General features: G+C 47.9%; 1 protein-coding gene across 2 annotated transcripts in view; it reads left to right on the forward strand.

Moving 5' to 3' along the window:
- LOC120917004 overlaps nt 1-12,292 on the forward strand; it is a 61,892-nt gene extending 49,600 nt beyond the window's left edge. For both annotated transcript variants that reach the window (XM_040327981.1, XM_040327980.1), the window contains exons 6-8: nt 2,908-3,243; nt 6,532-6,829; nt 11,684-12,292. In XM_040327981.1, the coding sequence (XP_040183915.1) occupies nt 2,908-3,243; nt 6,532-6,829; nt 11,684-11,699 (650 nt within the window). In that variant the 3' untranslated portion in view covers nt 11,700-12,292. The remainder of the gene's footprint in view (nt 1-2,907; nt 3,244-6,531; nt 6,830-11,683) is intronic.
- The last annotated feature ends 6,595 nt before the right edge of the window (nt 12,293-18,887 follow it).

The raw sequence follows: 18,887 nt of genomic DNA on the forward strand, positions 1-18,887 counted from the left end.
CTCGTCGGGTCCGGGTCCGTCTGCGGCTTCGGGTGTCCTCTTCGTCGGGTCCGGCATCCTTCTGCGGCATCCTCGCGTCCTCCCCGCTCGTTTCCTGCGCCGAGTTTGAATACTGCGCCGACATATACAGAGCGCAGTACACTCGTGTATTGTCGGCAATGCTCGGCTGCACTCGCGCTGACGTCCTGTACGTCCAGGACGTCAGCGCGGGAGGAGCCGAGACTGCCCGACAATACACGAGTGTACTGCGCTCGGTATATGTCGGCGCAGTATTCAAACTCGGCGCGGGAAAGCGGGTATCGGCGTATACCGCGCACCCACGATTTTGCCCTGATTTTCAGGGCAAAAAAGTGCGCGGTATACGCCGATAAATACGGTACCTCTGCCACAGGCCCTCTCTGGCTTCAATTCTTGGAGATATCCCTCCTTAGATGAGTTACGCCTGGATCTCCTTCAACTTCTCGCCAAGGTACCGACTGATAGGTGATCAGTCCCTCAGGCCTCGTACACACGACCGAACATGTCCGCTGAAACTGGTCCGGCGGACTAGTTTCCGCGGACATGTTCGGTCGTGTGTATGGCCGACCGGACAATTTTCCGGCCGACCGGACAGGTTTCCAGCGGACAAATGTTTCTTAGCATGCTAAGTAACATGTCCGCTGGAACCATGTCCGCCGGACATGTCCGATGGTCAGTATGACTCATCGGACATGTCCGCTGGCCCGAGAACCCGCGCATGACGTCCAAGTGATTCGACGCATGCGTGGAAGCATCGAACTTCTGGGTTCGCGCACGTCGCCGCATCATCCTCGTCACCGCGTCGTCTGTCCGCGGGAAATTTGGTCTGATGGTGTGAACAGCCATCAGACCAAATGATCACAGCGGACATGTCCGATGAAAACGGTCCGCGGACCGTTTTCATCGGACAGGTCCGCTCGTCTGTACGAGGCCTCAGTGTCCGGCTACCTTGATCCCCTCGATTTGTCCAGGCCCTTTTGGACCGCCAGCCTCTCAATTGGTGCCAACAAAATATTGTATGTGTTTTTTTTTTTTTTTTCTTCAAAATTCTGGGTCTTTATTCTTTTATAAAACACAAAATAAAGTGGTGATCAAATGCCACCAAAAAGCTCTATTTGTGTGAAAAAAATTTGATAAATTTTGTTTCGGTACATCATTGCGTGACCATGCAATTGCCAGTTAAAGTAGCGGAGTGCCGAACTGCAAAAATGGCCTGGACATGAAGGGGGTAATATCATCCAGAGCTCAAGTGGTTAAAATGAACACATAATGATCCCGTTTTAGCCTTTTTTTTTTCTCCACAGCACACAGCTTTCCTTGCTGTAACTAGACATGTGCACTGCCGAAAAATTCGTTAATTTTCGTTTCATTCATTTTTTAGCTTTTTTTCGGAAATTCGGAAAATTCGGAATTCAGAAATTCTAAAATGTGTAATTCGTAAATTCAAAATTTCGGAAGTTTCGGAATTAACGAATATGTCAAAATTCGTTAAAAAACGAATTCGGAAATAAACAAATTGCACATGTCTAGCTGTAACATGGCATGCCAATCAGTGCAGTGTAAGGGGTGGCCACAGTGCCGGCCCAAGACATTGTGCTGCCTGGGACCAAGAATGAAATGCTGCCCCCCCCCGAAAAAAAATCACGCCAACCAAAAGGCCCCCACATTCATTATTTTATATCATGATAACTAAAGGGGACCCGTCATGGCTCTATACATGTATAAAGCAGTATAAAGAGGACCTGTCATTGCTCTATACATGTATAAAGCAGTATAAAGAGGACCTGTCATGGCTCTATACATGTATAAAGGAGTATAAAGAGGACCTGTCATGGCTCTATACATGTATAAAGGAGTATAAAGAGGACCTGTCATGGCTCTATACATGTATAAAGGAGTATAAAGAGGACCTGTCATGGCTCTATACATGTATAAAGGAGTATAAAGAGGACCTGTCATTGCTCTATACATGTATAGGAGTATAAAGAGGACCTGTCATTGCTCTATACATGTATAGGAGTATAAAGAGGACCTGTCATGGCTCTATACATGTATATAGAGGACCTGTCATTACTCTTTACATGAATATCAAGAGAACCTGTCATGGCTCTATAAATGTATATAGGACTATAAAGAGTACTTGACATGGCTCTATACATGTATAAAGGAGTATAACGAGGGCCTGTCATGGCTCTATAGATGTATAAAGAGGGCCTGTCATGGCTCTATACATGCATATAGGCGTATAAAAGGACCTGCCATGGCTCTATACAAGTATCCAGGAGTATAAAGGGACCTGTGAATTGCCGGCGGCCACAATGTCTTGTGCGCAAACTAATCAATGTACGCTAATTGTGTTTTTTTTTGGTACCAAAAATATGTAGAAGAATACATATTGGCTTAAACTGAAGAAAATAGTTTATTTTTCTAAATTTTGTGGATATTTATTATAGTAAAAATTTAAAAAATATATATATTTATAGCACAAAAAATAAAAACCACAGAGGTGATCAAATATCACCAAAAGAAAGCTCTATTTGTGGGAAAAAAAATACATACATTTTATTTGGGTAACGGAGCTGGCGGAACGGGCTGGTGGGCATCAGTATGCTGCCCCCCTAAAAGTGCTGCCTGGTACCCATGGTACCACCCGGTCCCATCATAAGGCCGGCCCTGGGTGGCCACAAAAACAATTTGAGAGGGTGCTGTAGAGTACTGTAGAGCTTCTCCCTTGCTTCGACAATTGTAAAGGCTCCTGGTCATTGACAGACTAAAACTCCTGAATCTTCATAAGACTGTATGACATAACTAAGGTGTCATAATTAATTGTGCATTGTGTCTATGTGTTGTTGTGTTGTGTTTATTCAAGTTTTCTCTCTTTTTGTATAGATTATTTCACAGCTCACATTACGGCCCCCCAATGGCTAAAACCCGGGGCAGAGGTGACTCTGACTTGTGATATCAAGAAATGTGATCCCGACCCTTTATTCATTATTTGGCGGAAAGGGGAAAAAGATATATGTAGAGATGGGACGATAGAAGACCCAAGATATAAACATACAGAAAAGAGAGATGTACCAAATGAAGGAAATGTGCTCATGTCATCCAGCTCTTTGACGTTCACCGTGATGGTTAAAGAGGATCACGGTGTGACGTACACTTGTATGGTCATCTATTCTGCAATAGGAAAAGTTTTGAAGCCTAGCCTGGAGGCATTCGTTGCGGGTAAGGTGTTGGGTGAAAAATTTTTTAGTTATGTACAGTAGATCTTTTGTTATCACATAGTGTTGAGCGGAATACGCCATATTCGATTTCGCGATATATCACGAATATATAGCCGAATATTCGTGAAATATTCGCTAAAATCGAATATTCGTGATATTTTATAAAAAAAAAAAAAAAATTGTGAAATTTCGCTAATGCGAATGCGAAATTGATTGCGAAATTTTGACAACTGTGGTAGGAGAACTCTCATTGGCTCTGATGCAAAAGAAGGGCGGAGAAAGTATTCGCGAATATTCGGAAATCGAATATTGGTGATATTTTATCGAAATTTCGCTAATGCGAATGCGAAATTGATTGCGAGATTTTGACAACTCTGATTGGCTCTGATGCAAAAGAAGGGCGGAGAAAGTATTCGCGAATATTCGGAAATCGAATATTGGTGATATTTTATCGAAATTTCGCTAATGCGAATGCGAAATTGATTGCGAGATTTTGACAACTCTGATTGGCTCTGATGCAAAAGAAGGGCGGAGAAAGTATTCGCGAATATTCGGAAATAGAATATTGGTGATATTTTATCGAAATTTCGCTAATGCGAATGCGAAATTGATTGCGAGATTTTGACAACTCTGATTGGCTCTGATGCAAAAGAAGGGCGGAGAAAGTATTCGCGAATATTCGGAAATCGAATATTCGCGATTGCAAATATTCGGCAACATAAAAGGATCGCCTCAGCTTAGCTACTCGGCCCAGGGTCTCTAATCATACCAGCAATGCTTTTATACGTCGATAGGATGTGATCTGTTTTAAAAATAAATTTGAAAAAATACGAATATTCGGAATAGCGAATATTGGCCGCGAAATTCGAGTTATTCGCGAATATTCGAATATGCCATATTCGTAACAAATATTCGCAATGCGAATATTCGTGAGCAACACTAATCACAAATGGAAATATTCCACATTGCTTCTAGCTCAGGGCTGTCTTGATGAGAGGGCACCCCTGGGCACTGCCCAGGGGCCCCAGCTGCATGGGGGGCCCCTGCACTTTCTCCAAAGCAGCTGGTCCTTGAGCCCACGCTGCCCTGAAATTGGGGGCCCCATGATGGCACTGAGAGTGATGGATACACAGGGGAGGCAGTCTGCCTCCTACCTACTTGATGTCTGTTTACCTGCACTGTCATCATTGTAGGGGCCCCAGAGCATTACTCTGCCCAGGGGCCCATGATGCTATTAAGACGACCCTGTTCTAGCTTCCTTGCAACTTATTAGTAATGGAGCCTCTGCTATATAGGAATAATGGGCCAGATCCACAAAGAGCCGGCGTAACGTAAATCTTCCCATTTAAGTTACACTGCCTTAAAATTTCTACCTAAGTGCCCGATCCACAAAGCACTTACCTAGAAATTTTCGGCTGTGTAACTTAAATTCCGCCGGCGCAAGGCGTTCCTCTTCAAATGGCGGCGAATCCCATTTAAATTAGGCGCGCTCCCGCGCCGGCCGTACTGCGCATGCTCGTGACGTCATTTTCCCGACGTGCATAGCGCGAAATTACGCTACGCCGAGCTTTGTGGATCGCGTCGGGTCAATAAAGTTGCGTCGGGAAAGAAAAAAGATACGGCGAAAAAAAAAAAAATCAAAACAAAAATAAAATCGCGTCGCTGGACAGAAGGGTCTGCTTTTACATGGTGTAAACTAGGGTTGTCCCGATACCACTTTTTTAGGACCGAGTACAAGTACCGATACTTTTTTTCAAGTAGTCGCCGATACCGAATACCGATACTTTTTTTAAATGTGTCCCCAAATGCAGCCATGTCCCCCCCATATGCAGCCATGTCCCCCACATATGCAGCCATGTCCCTCTAGCCATGTCCCTCACATATGCAGCCATGTCCCTCACATATGCAGCCATGTCCCTCACATATGCAGCCATGTCCCTCTAGCCATGTCCCTCACATATGCAGCCATGTCCCTCTAGCCATGTCCCTCACATATGCAGCAATGTCCCTCTAGCCATGTCCCTCACATATGCAGCCATGTCCCTCTAGCCATGTCCCTCACATATGCAACCATGTCCCTCACATATGCAGCAATGTCCCTCTAGCCATGTCCCTCACATATGCAGCAATGTCCCTCTAGCCATGTCCCTTGATGCGGCGGCAGCGGCGGGGGGGGGGAAAGGGGGGGGAAAGTATTCTATTTAGGTATCGGGGGTATTTGCGCGAGTACGAGTACTCCTGCAAATACTCGGTATCGGTCCCGATACCGATACTGGTATCGGTATCTGGACAACCCTAGTGTAAACAGTTTACACCTTGTAAAAGCAGCCCTAATTTTGCGTTTGCAAACTAAAACTAACGGAGAAAAAACCAAGCGTAAAAGCTTCGTGGATCTCCGTAAGTGCTAATTTGCATACCCGAGGCGGCATTTCGACGCGAAATGCCCCCAGCGGCGGATGCGGTACTGCATCCTAAGATCCGGCAGTGTAATTCAATTACACATGTCGGATCTTCTGCCTAACTATGGAAAACTGATTCTGTGGATCAGTTCCATAGTTAGAAACAGGGATACGACGGCGTAACAGCAGTTATGCCGGCGTATCCCTTTTGAGGATCTGGCCCAATGTGTCCTTTTGTGTAAAACATTTCTGGCAATGTCTTCACCCAAGTTTGACCTTCAAGTTGGATCCGCTGTTGATCTTGTCCTGTATTTGGATGTCTTTCTTTCAAGTGTATCCTAGGCCCAATTTTTTTTTTTATTATTATTATTGAAGGGTTATGCCGTGTACACACGATCAGAATTTCCGACAAGAAAAGTTCGATGTGAGCTTTTGGTCGGAAATTCTGACCGTGGATAGGCCCCACCGAACTTTTTCTGACGGAATTTCCGACAGCAAAAATTTGAGAGCTGGTTCTCAAATTTTCCGACGGGAAAAGTTCTTGTCGGAAAATTCCAATCGTCTGTATGCAATTCAGAAAAACGCATGCTTGGAATCAATTTGACGCATGCTCGGAATCATTGAACTTCATTTTTCTTGGCTCATCGTAGTGTTGTACGTCACCGCGTTCTTTTGGCGGTCGGAATTTTCTGTGACCGTGTGTATGCAGCACAAGTTTGAGCCAAAATTCAGTCGGAATCCACGGTTTTCTCGTCGGAATTTCCGATCGCGTGTACGTGGCATTAGAGTCTCAGGTTTTTATTGCCGTCTCTACTGGAGAGGGGGGATTTTCCCTCCTTTATTTGTTCTTACTAAAAACCCTCCCAAATGTTCTGTTTTTATATTTTCAGCTCAGCCTGTTGTGGAACCGATTGCCTCCAAACATGTCGGTCAGCAGATGGAGCTTTCCTGCAGAGTCCACTCCTTCTACCCCCAAACTATAAAGATTAAATGGTTTAAGGAGGAAGTCGCATTAACTACAACGGACTCTGAATTAGATACTGATGAAGATGGTCTGTACAGCACTACATCCATTTTGATGTACGTCCCGGAGATGGAGGACATTGGGAAAACCTTCAGATGTCAAGTTGGCCACCAGAGTCTCCCAAAGGCAGAAACCCGTGAATTGAAATTTGAAGAGGACTATAGGTAAAGCAGGACAGGAATGGCATGGGAAGGAGGGTTTGAGGGCAAATGTTATGTTCTTAGGACTTTAATGTTGCCACACCATTCATCTGTAAGGCCTCGTACACACGACCGAACATGTCCACTGAAACTGGTCCGGCGGACCAGTTTCCGCGGACATGTTCGGTCATGTGTAGGGCCGACCGGACAATTTTCCGGCCGCCCGGACAGGTTTCCAGCGGACAAATGTTTCTTAGCATGCTAAGAAACATGTCCGCCGGACATGTCTGATGGTCAGTGTGACTCCTCGGACATGTCCGCTGGCCCGAGAACCCGCGCATGACGTCGAAGTGATTCGACGCATGCGTGAAAGCATTGAACTTCCGGGTTCGCGCACGTCGCCGCCACGTCACCGCGTCGTCTGTCCGTGGGAAATTTGGTCTGATGGTGTGTACAGCCATCAGACCAAATGATCCCAGCGGACATGTCCGATGAAAACGGTCCGCGGACCGTTTTCATCGGACAGGTCCGCTCGTCTGTACGAGGCCTCAGAGTTCTTGGAAACAGCCCGAAATTCTAGGCATGGGGGGGGGACATATGACGTTCTTCCTCTTCTCCCAAGATATAGTGCTCTGGCTTGAGCAGCCAATCACCATGCTGAAACTTTGTTATAATATCTGGCTAGAGGCCAAAATGATCAGCAGGCTTCCCTTACACCCCTGAAATTGCCGAATATTCGGTCCACAAATTTTCACTTCTGATAGAAGATTCTGGTGTGGTTTGACTGGGAGATGCTTGCTTAGAATGATGAGGATGTCAGTCAAGAGCGGGGTGAAAATGTCACTAAAGCCCTATACACAAGGTCGAAATTCCAAACAGAAAAAGTCCGATTGGAGCTTTTGGTCGGGAATTCCGACCGCGTCAGTGGCGGTTCGTCCATAGAGGGCGCTGGAGCGCCGCCCCCTCTGGCTCTCACCGCCACTGAGTGAAATAACATAGATTCATGCATTGCACGAATCTATGTTATTTTCGCCGCTGCCGCTGTTATTCAGATGGTCGGCGCTCAATGTCCGGCCATCTGAATAACGCCAGCTGGTTGGCTGTAGGGAAATGTCTATCAAAGCCAACGGCTCTGATAGGCTTTCCCAATACAGCCCTCGTGTCCCGGAAGCTTATTCTCGGAGCGCACAGACTGTACGCCCCTTGAATAAGATGACAGGCGTCTCAGCCAATCACGTTGGCCGGTTCTGGCTACCTGTAACCTGATTGGCTGAGACGCCTGTCAGTCATCGAGGGCGGGAGAAGACATCGTGGGACGTGGCTGCCTGACTCCAGTAAAGGTAAGTGCCGGGCGGGGGCGGGGGGGAGAACGCAATTTACAGGGCACAGTGGGGACAATTGGCACAGCGGCGACCATTAAAGGGCACAGTGGCTGCGTTTAATGGCATGGCACAGTGGTGACAATGGATGGCACAGTGGCTGCGTTTAATGGCATGGCACAGTGGTGACAATGGCATGGCACAGTGGTGACAATGGATGGCACAGTGGTGACAATGTATGGCACAGTGGCTGCGTTTAATGGCATGGCACAGTGGTGACAATGTATGGCACAGTGGTGACAATGTATGGCACAGGGGCTGCGTTTAATGGCATGGCACAGTGGTGACAATGTATGGCACAGTGGCTGCGTTTAATGGCATGGCACAGTGGTGACAATGTATGGCACAGTGGTGACAATGGATGGCACAGTGGCTGTGTTTAATGGCATGGCACAGTGGTGACAATGTATGGCACAGTGGCTGCGTTTAATGGCATGGCACAGTGGTGACAATGGATGGCACAGTGACTGCGTTTAATGGCATGGCACAGTGGTGACAATGTATGGCACAGTGGCTGCGTTTAATGGCATGGCACAGTGGTGACAATGGATGGCACAGTGGTGACAATGGATGGCACAGTGGTGACAATGGATGGCACAGTGGATGCGTTTAATGGCATGGCACAGTGGTGACAATGTATGGCACAGTGGCTGCGTTTAATGGCATGGCACAGTGGTGACAATGGATGGCACAGTGGTGCGAATTGATGGCACAGTGACTGCATTTGATGGCATGGCACAGTGACTGCGTTTAATGGCATGGCACAGTGGTGCGAATTGATGGCACAGTGGTGCGAATTGATGGCACAGTGACTGCATTTGATGGCATGGCACAGTGACTGCGTTTAATGGCATGGCACAGTGGTGCGAATTGATGGCACAGTGGCTGCATTTGATGGCATGTAACAGTGGCTGCGTTTGGGCACAGTGAGACTGCAATTTTTTTTTTCCTTTGCGCCCCCCCAAAAATTTTGAGCACCAGCCGCCACTGGACCGCGTGTATGCTCCATCTGACTTTTTCTGTCGGGAATTCCGACAAAAATAGATTGAGAGCTGGTTCTCAATTTTCCCGTCGGAATTGCCGACAAACTTTTTCCTGCTGGAAATCCCGATCGGGTGTACAGGGCATAAGGAGAAGATCACCAGGAATGGTCACCACAGTGGTGCACACTGGAACAGCAGCTGGGAGAAACCACTGGGGCCTAAGAGCAAAGCAAAAAAAAGTAAAACCTTGGTTTGAGAGCGGTTTGCAAGACAAGCAAAATGTTTTAATATATTTTGCCTTACTATACAAGCGATGTCTTGATATAAGAGTAGCGTCATGTCACAACTGAGTATAACAAAGAAGAGAGGAGCCTCTAAGTGTAGCCATATGGTTACATTTAATGAAGGTACAACATTTAGCAACTTATTGCTACACTTAGGCCCTGTACAGATGGGCGGATGGTCCGGTGAAAACGGTCCGCCGGACCGTTTCCATCGGACATTTCTTCTTTCGGATTTTGATCTGATGGCTGTACACACCATCAGATCAAAATCCCTGCGGAAAACATCCGCGGTGACGTGGCCGCGCCGTCGCCGCGACGATGATGCAGCGACGTGCGCGACCCTGGAAGGTAAATACTTCCACGCATGCGTCGAATCACTTCAACGCATGCGAGGGATGGGATCGGTCGGACTTATGCGGTGAGTCTGTACAGACGACCGGATAAGTCCGACGGACAGGTTTCCAGCGGATAGATTTCTTAGCATGCTAAGAAATTTGTATCCGCTGGAAAACGGTCGGCTGGATTTTTATCCGCCGGAAAACTGTCCGCTAGGCCGTACACACGACCGGATTTGTCTGCTGGAACTGATCCGCGGATAAATCCCAGCGGACAGATCCGGTCGTGTGTACGGGGCCTTAGAGGCGCCTCTCTTATCTTTTATACCCTGTAAAAAAAATGCTTTGATATACAAGTGCTTTGGATTACAAGCATGTTTCTGGAACGAATTATGCTCGCAAACCGAGGTTTTACTGTACCCAGCACTCCTTTGGTACCAGCTACACTCTCCTCCCTCTCAAGTGACAGAATTAGTGATTGGTTGCTAAGTTCTGCTTACACTCCAGGTCACAGGCGGCTGAACTGAGCCCCAGGGGAAGTAAAAAGGAAAGGTAACATGCAGAGGCGGACTGACAACTCATGGGGCCCCCGGGCAATAGGAGATTGTGGGACCCCCGGGCAATAGGAGATTGTGGGGCCCCCGGGCAATAGGAGATTATGGGGCCCCCGGGCAATAGGACATTGTGGGGCCCCCGGGCAATAGGAGATTGTGGGGCCCCTGGGCAATAGGAGATTGTGGGGCCCCCGGGCAATAGGAGATTATGGGGCCCCTGGGCAATAGATTATGGGGCCACACAGTATACACACGCACATACAGTATGCATACACAGTATACATACACACAGAATACACATACAGACACACAGAATACACATGCACACACTGGGCCGGATTCAGATACAATGGCGTATCTGTCCGGCCCGCGTAACGTATCTCTGATACGTTACACCGCTCTAACTTTGGGCGCAAGTTCTTTATTCACAAAGATCTTGCGCCCTTAGTTAGAGCGGCGTAGCGTATGTGTTGCGGCGTAAGGCCGCGTAATTCAAATGGGGATGTAGGGGGCGTGTTTTATTTAAATTTCCCTTGACCCCGGCATGCGCCGTCCGTAAAATCTCCCAGTGTGCATTGCTCTAAATGACGTCGCAAGGACGTCATTGCTTTCGTCGTGAACGTAAATTACGTCCATCCGTATTCGTGAACGAATTACGCAAACGACGTAAAAATTTCAAAACTCGGCGCGGGAACGACGGCCATACTTAACAATGGCTGCGCCTCATAGACCCAAGGGTAACTATACGCCGGAAAAAGCCGAACGCAAACGACGTAAAAAAAAAGCGCCGGGCGGTCGTTCGTTCGTTTCTGAATCGGCGTAACTCCTTATTTGCATATTCGTCGCGTAAAAAAACGAAAAACGCCACCTAGCGGCTGGCCTGGAATTGCAGCCTAAGATCCAACGGTGAAAGACACTTACACCTGGCGGATCTTAGGAATATCTATGCGTAACTGATTCTCTGAATCAGTCGCATAGATACGACCGGCAGAACTCAGAGATACGACGGCGTATCCAGAGATACACCGTCATATCTCTTTCTGAATCTGACCCACTGAGAAGGTACTGGAGAGGCGGGGCAGCTGTAATCTTGGGATTTTTAGACCAAAAGGATGTTGTTAAGGGACAGATATAAAAAAAAAAACACAGATTTTTACATACTGTCCCTGGTTTTACTGAGGCTGGCAACCCTGATGGGGCCCCCTAGTGGCATGGGGCCCTCGGGCAGTGCCCGAATTCTCAGTCCGCCCCTGGTAACATGTTCAGCCGGTGGGGCCATCATTTTAAGTGAGTCTGTTGTTTTGCTGAACAGCTGACATAACTAAACTTTTGCCTTTTTTCAGAAACGAATGCCATTAAAATCTGAAAGTAGGAAACAATGAAGAGTATCTCAAACTGTTTTGCTTTTCAATGAAAGACGACAGCACCTGAAAAATCTCCTTGGAGGACGGTGACCAACAATCGATGAACATAATAAAGAATCTGCAATTGCACAAAAATGGAGGAAAAAGTTTACACACTAATCTGGGTCACAGTCTATACATCTGAGGAATACTATGGATTCCAAGTTGGATTTTAAAAAAGAACTTCCTAAATTTTTATAAAAAAAAAAGTATTAGCTGGATTTCCAATCCTGTTTAAAGCCAGCCATGGATGATGCGATTTACATTTTTTCTGCAATCACTGTCTATGTTGATGGGGGAATCCCTCCCATGGAGGGGGCAGAGAGTTGTCCCTGCTGGGAGAACACAGTGAATAATACACAATAATCGCATGTAAAAATCTGGCATGCTAGTTATACCCAAGTCTATGGATGGATCGACTTGGGTGCAATCGGCCTGCCCATAGATGGATTGGATCGCAGCCCAGCTGATCCATTGGCCAGCTTAAAGCCTTGTACACACGATCACATTTCCATCGGACAAATCCTAGGACTTTTGTCCAAAGGGCGTTGGCCGTGAACTTGTATTGCATACAAACGGCAAAGAATTGTTGGCCAACAAATACGAAACAACATGTTTTTTCAGCTCTTTAGTGCCACCCTTTGGGCAACTTCTGCTTATGTTGTGTTATGGTGAACATTGCTTCTGAGCATGCGTGTTTGTACACACGATCGCATAATCCAACATCCTACATTTGTTGTCGGACAATTTTAAAGCATGCTATCCCACATTTGTTGTCGGAAATTCTGACAACAATTGTCCAATGGAGAATTCAAACAGTCGGATTATCCGACAACATCCTGCCATACAGGGGAGGGCTGGCAGCCTTAGGCCTGGGGGGCGAGTCCAGTCAAGTGGCCCATAGAGCGTGGAAAAGTGATGGATCAAGGAAAACAGTCTAAGATTTTTCATGATCACAAGAGTCCGCACAGAGCCTCCTCTTACATCAGAGTCCGCACAGATGCCCCTCTTACATCTGAGACCGCACAGAGGCCCCCCTTACATCTGAGACCACACAGAGGCCCCCCTTACATCAGAGGCCCCCCTTACATCAGAGTCCGCACAGAAGCCCCCCTTACATCAGAGTCTTCATGTCTGTGCAGAGAGAGAAGGGGATGTCAGTGCTGGTGTGCGCTGAGGCTGAGCTATGTGTGAGACGAGACATAGCTCAGCTCTGCAGCCATCTACCTTTGAGCTGACACAGGCACGGCTACACAGTGGGAGGTGAGCATCGGCCGTAATCTGTGTTAACAGAGCTCCAGCAGGCATATTCCTGCTCTGCAAAAACAGCATTTGGTAGTGGCGGCCGGTGGCTGTGCATAGTGTCACCAGCCCGGGGGGAGATTTCCACCCTGCCCCCCCTGCCAGCCCTCCCCTGCTGCCATCACACTTTTCCCGTTGGAAAATCCGATCGTGTGTACGAGGCTTCGATGCCTTGTACACACGACCGGTATTCACGACGAGGAATCTGACATTTTTTATATTGGTCGTGAAAACCGGTCGTGTGTATGCTCCCTTGCAGTTTTCTCGACGAAAAAACTGCCCTGTCGTGTTTCCCGTCAGTCTTTTTCACGTCGCGAACAACGGTTGTGTGTAAAAATGCGCATGCTCATAATCAAGTATGCAGCCCAAAAACAGCCCATAGGGTGGCGCCATTTGTATGTCACGCGCTTTGGGCGGAAGTTTTTTTGCATGAACGTGTGTATGCAAGTCAGGCTGGAGAGGAATCACGTCGGGAAAAACTTCTTTTTTTTTCCTGCCAAGAAAAATGGTTGTGTGTACGGCCTCGTACACACGACAGAGTTTCTCGGCAGAATTCGGCGAGAAACTCGGTCAGAGCCGGATTCTGCCGAGAAACTCTGTCGTCTGTACACTTTCGGCCCGTTGGAGCCGCCGAGGAACTCGTCGAGAAAATAGAGAACATGTTCTCTATTTTCTCGTTGTTCTATGGGAGCTCCTCGGCGGCTTCAGGGCTGAACTCGACGAGGAACTCGACGTGTTTGGCACGTCGAGTTCCTCGGCCGTGTGTACGAGGCCTACTAGTCTAATGCCGCGTACACACGACCATTTTTAATGGTCTAGAAAAAACAACGTTTTTTTCAACCCGATCATTAAAACGGCCTTGCCTACACACGATCGTGAAAAAAAAAATGCTCTAGCAAAGCGCGGTGACGTACAACACGTACGACGGCACTATAAAGGGTAAGTTCTATGCGGATGGCGCCACCCTTTGGGCTGCTTTAGCCGATTTTGTGTTAGTAAAAGACGATTTGCGCTTTTCAGTCTGTTACAGCGTGATGAATGTGCTATCTCCATTACGAACGGTAGTTTTACCAGAACGAGCGATCCCGTCTCATAACATGCTTCTGAGCATGAGCGTTTTTTTCACATCATTAAAGCCCACACACGACCATTTTAAAAACGACAACGTTAAAAACAACGTGAAAATTTAGAGCATGTTCGAAATTTTTAATGCGCATTTTTTTCGGTCGTAAAAATGCTCTGGGGCCCACACACGATTGTTTTTAATTAAATTTAAAAAAAAACGTAATTTTTTACATCCCGAAAAACGGTCGTGTGTACGCGGCATAACATGTTTTCGTCATTGGGAGCTGGAGGGTTTAGTAGACAAAAACTCGCACAAGCTCTACCGCATGATTGTAGAGCAATGAGCTGAATAATGGTGCTCAGGCCTGTTGTGTCCCATAATCATCAAAATAGCAAGAAATGTCGGCAACTCGATTGTTTCTTCTTAAATCCTTATTGAGCGCTAACAGCAGTGCGACATCTAAAGTGCTAACATGTTTCGGCTGAAGCCTTCCCCATTGCCGGTGCATTGCCACGAAATGAGATTTGCCATGGAATGAGATGGTCCGCCTCCATCACATCCTATTGGCTCACTCCTGTCACGTGACATATTTAAACGTCAAGTATCGACGCAACATCGGTCTCAGCTAGGCTATCATAGGGAGAGGATCTCCTCTCCCTGTGATAGCTGAAGCTGCACGGAGCTGGTGCACGGAGCTCGCTGTCATGCTTCCCCGCGAGCGTGATAGATCCACAGCGATATCGGGATCCCAATGCCCGATAGCGCTGTCAGCGTGCCTCCCGCCAGCGCTAACTACACCCCGCGCCCGCAGCTCTACTCCCCGTCCCCCGTTAAGGCTCAGGGAACGGGGAACAGAAAGTACAGCATCGGGTGCAGGTAAAGTAGTAGTGCGCAGGCGCAGCACTACGCAAATAGCGTAGGGTGTTCTAAAGTATTTTCTAATCTGTGAAAAGTGCTATACGCATGCGCGAGTCTACGCTATTAGGTGCATTGGGATCCCGATAGCGCTGTGGATCTATCGCGCTCGCGGGGAGGCATGACAGCGAACTCCGTGCACCAGCTCCGTGCAGCTTCAGCTATCACAGGGATAGGAGATCCTCTCCCTATGATAGCCTAGCTGAGACTGATGTTTGCGTCGATACTTGACGTTTAAATATGTCACGTGACAGGAGTGAGCCAATAGGATGTGATGGAGGCGGACCATCTCATTCCATGGCAAATCTCATTTCGTGGCAATGCACCGGCATTTCTTGCTATTTTGATGTAGCTGGAGGGTTTAGGCAACTTTCCTATGAGGGAAACACAAACAGAGCCTCATCAGATTGGTGGTGTACTGGTGAAACTTTAGAGTAGTATTATTGAATAGTGGTGTCCCCATTTCTGGTTACATTAAATATCTAAAGTCTTATTTTGAGGAGGGGGAAAAATATGGGCCGTCTTCTCGCCCTTATAGCTAGGGAGCAGCGGGAATCATCTAATATCTCAGCAATAAAAGGCTAAAACGGGGGAGACGCATACTCTTGGGGCTGACATTTTAAAGGACTTTCAACAATTTTACAAGGACTTATACTCCTCTAAAGCCAGTTATAGTCCATCGCATATGGTTTTGTTTTTACAAACCTGCCAGTTCCCACAGCTATCGGAGGTAGATAGGGAAATGCTGAATTCACCCATAACCCTGACTGAGTTGAAGGAAGCCCTGGACCTGGACCTCTCAGGCAGAGGAGGGGGGTCTGAGAGGCAGAGGAGGGGGATCTGAGAGGCAGAGGAGAGGGATCTGAGAGGCAGAGGAGAGGGGTCTGAGAGGCAGAGGAGGGGGGGTCTGAGAGGCAGAGAAGAGGGATCTGAGAGGCAGAGGAGAGGGATCTGAGAGGCATAGGAGAGGGGTCTGAGAGGAAGAGGAGGTGGGTCTGAGAGGCAGGGGAGAGGGGTCTGAGAGCCAGAGGAGAGGGATCTGAGAGGCAGAGGAGAGGGGTCTGAGAGGAAGAGGAGGTGGGTCTGAGAGGCAGGGGAGAGGGGTCTGAGAGGCAGAGGAGGTGGGTCTGAGAGGCAGAGGAGGGGGGTCTGAGAGGCAGAGGAGAGGGGTCTGAGAGGCAGAGGAGAGGGGTCTGAGAGGCAGGATTGGCAGCGCCGAGTCCCCCTCTAGATCCGGGCGGTGTGCTCGCTGCTCTGCTCCTTCCAGTGGCTCCTTGGCAGCCTCCGCCTCCCGCATGTTCCTTTCTTTCGGGCTCCCAGCCAACCTGTCCTCCGGCCTGGGCCGCATGGCGCACAGTTCCTGGAGCAGAGAGGAGGTGCGGGGGGGGGGGGGGGGGTTGGTAGCCAGCCCTCCTATTCATCTCTTCAGTGGTCAGGGAGGGGGTGGACCTGTCCTCCATCCTCGGCTTTTACGTCCAACTCCCCTATTCGCTGGCCACCTTCCCCGAGTCCAGATGTCTGCATCATATCAGAGCTGAGAGAAGCCGCGTGGGAGGGAGGGAGTCAGGCGCTGAGAACACTACTGTGAAGTATGGGGTGGGGGTTGATGTGAAGGGGGCTGAGGACACTACTGTGAAGCATAGGGGGGTGATGTAAAGGGGTGCTGAGGACACTACTGTGAAGGAATGGGGGTGTGAGGTGAAGGGGGGGGGGGGGCACAATGAGAACACTACTGTGAAGGAAGGGGCTGAGGACACTTTAGTGAAGGGGGTGTGTTGTAAAGGGGGGTCTGAGGACACGTCTGTGAAGGGGGGACGGTGATGTGCAGAGGAACTAAGCACACTAAAGAACAGTATTGTAATATAAGAGGTGATGGGGAGGCGTGTAATATAAGAGGTGATGGGGAGGCGGTAAAGGATCTGAGTAATCGCACAAACCTGTACGTTTTTCCATCTGATGCCATCCAATCGGTTCCACCAGATGGATGGGGGAATAGGAACACCATCCATCTGTTTTTGGCGGACAGGATAGAATCGGATCACCGCTGACATCCATTGCTCCATAGAAGAGGCTGAAGGGTCCGATCAGGTCCACCTGATCGGATAGTTTGTGTGAAAGGGGCCTAATGCCGCGTACACACGATCATTTTTCGGGTTGTAAAAAAATAAGTTTTTAAGGGTCTAGAAAAAAACAGCGTTTTTTTCAACCCGATCATTAAAACGGCCTTGCCTACACACGATCGTGAAAAATAAATGCTCTAGCAAAGCGCGGTGACGTACAACACGTACGATGGCACTATAAAGGGGAAGTTCTATTCGGATGGCGCCACCCTTTGGTCTGTTTTAGCTGATTTTGTGTTAGTAAAAGACGATTTGCGCTTTTCAGTCTGTTACAGCGTGATGAATGTGCTTACTCCATTACGAACGGTAGTTTTACCAGAACGAGCGCTCCCGTCTCATAACCTGCTTCTGAGCATGCGCGGATTTTTCACGTCGTTAAAGCCCACATACAACAATTTTTTACAACCCGAAAAACAACAACGTTAAAAACAGCGCGAAAAAATACAGCATGTTCGATTTTTTTTGGGACGTTTTTCAGAACCCGAAAAATGCTCTAAAGCTCACACACCATCGTTTTTAATGACATTAAAAAAAAACTTCATTTTTTACAACCCGAAAAATGATCGTGTGTACGCGGTATAAGGATGTCAGGAAGTAGGCTGATTAACGCTGGGCATCATTCAACATGGAAGAGAAGCACCATCTAGTGGTGACAAAGACTTTCTGTGGGGGACAGTGCCAATGTGAAGGTGAGTATTGCAGCATTTAAAAAAAACACAGGGCTAGATTCGGGTAGGGGCACGTAAGTTTGTGCGGGCGTAGCGTATGTTATTTATGCTACGTCGCCGCAATTTGCAGAGGCAAGTTCAGTATTCACAAAGCACTTGCTCCGTAAGTTGCGGCGGCGTAGCGTAAATCTGCCGGCGTAAGCGCGCCAAATTCAAATTGTCAAGAGGCGGGTGTGTTTTATGTAAATAAAACATGACCCCACGTAAATGACGTTTCTCACGAACGGCGCATGCGCCGGCCGTGAACGTATCCCAGTGCGCATTCTCCTAATCACGTCGCAAATAGTTAATGCTTTCGACGTGAATGTAATTTACGCAAAGCCCTATTCGCGAACGACTTACGCAAACGACGTCAAATTTTCAAAAATCGATGCGGGAACGACGTCCATACTTAACATTGGCTATGCCTCATATAGCAGGAGCAACGTTACGCCGGAAAAAGCCTTACGCAAACGACGTAAAAAAATCCACCGGGCGCATGTACGTTTCTGAATCGGCGTATCCAGCTCATTTGCATATTCTACGCTGAAAACGACAGAAGCGCCACCTAGCGGCCAGCGTAAATATGCAACTAAGATACGACGGCGTAAGAGACTTACGCCAGTCGGAACTTAGCCTAATTTCGGCGTATCTTGCTTTCTGAATACGCAGCTTTGAATTTACGCGGCGTATCAATTGATACGCCGGCGTAAATTCTTTCTGAATCTAGCCCAGTGTATCCCCACTAATTCCTAAAGCATTTTATCTTCGATTTGTCTTCTTGGCACTCTGATGGCAGTGCCAGAGGTCCTGGGGCTCACCATCTTCCCTAAGTCTGAGATGCCCATAGCAGGGGTGGTGCTCAGAGAAGGACGCTAAACTATTGTTTTCCGGTCCCTTCTTTCTCTTCATCGTGAAAGTAGCAGCTCAGGCCCTGGGCTCACAAGAAAACACAGAAAGAGCCCTGAACCTTTTTTATATATAGGATGTAGGTATCATACCGTATCAGTGTTGTGTTTACAGCAGTTGCAAAA

Source organism: Rana temporaria, chromosome 11 (genome assembly GCF_905171775.1).
Source record: "Rana temporaria chromosome 11, aRanTem1.1, whole genome shotgun sequence".
NCBI classification, from domain to species: Eukaryota; Metazoa; Chordata; class Amphibia; order Anura; family Ranidae; genus Rana; species Rana temporaria.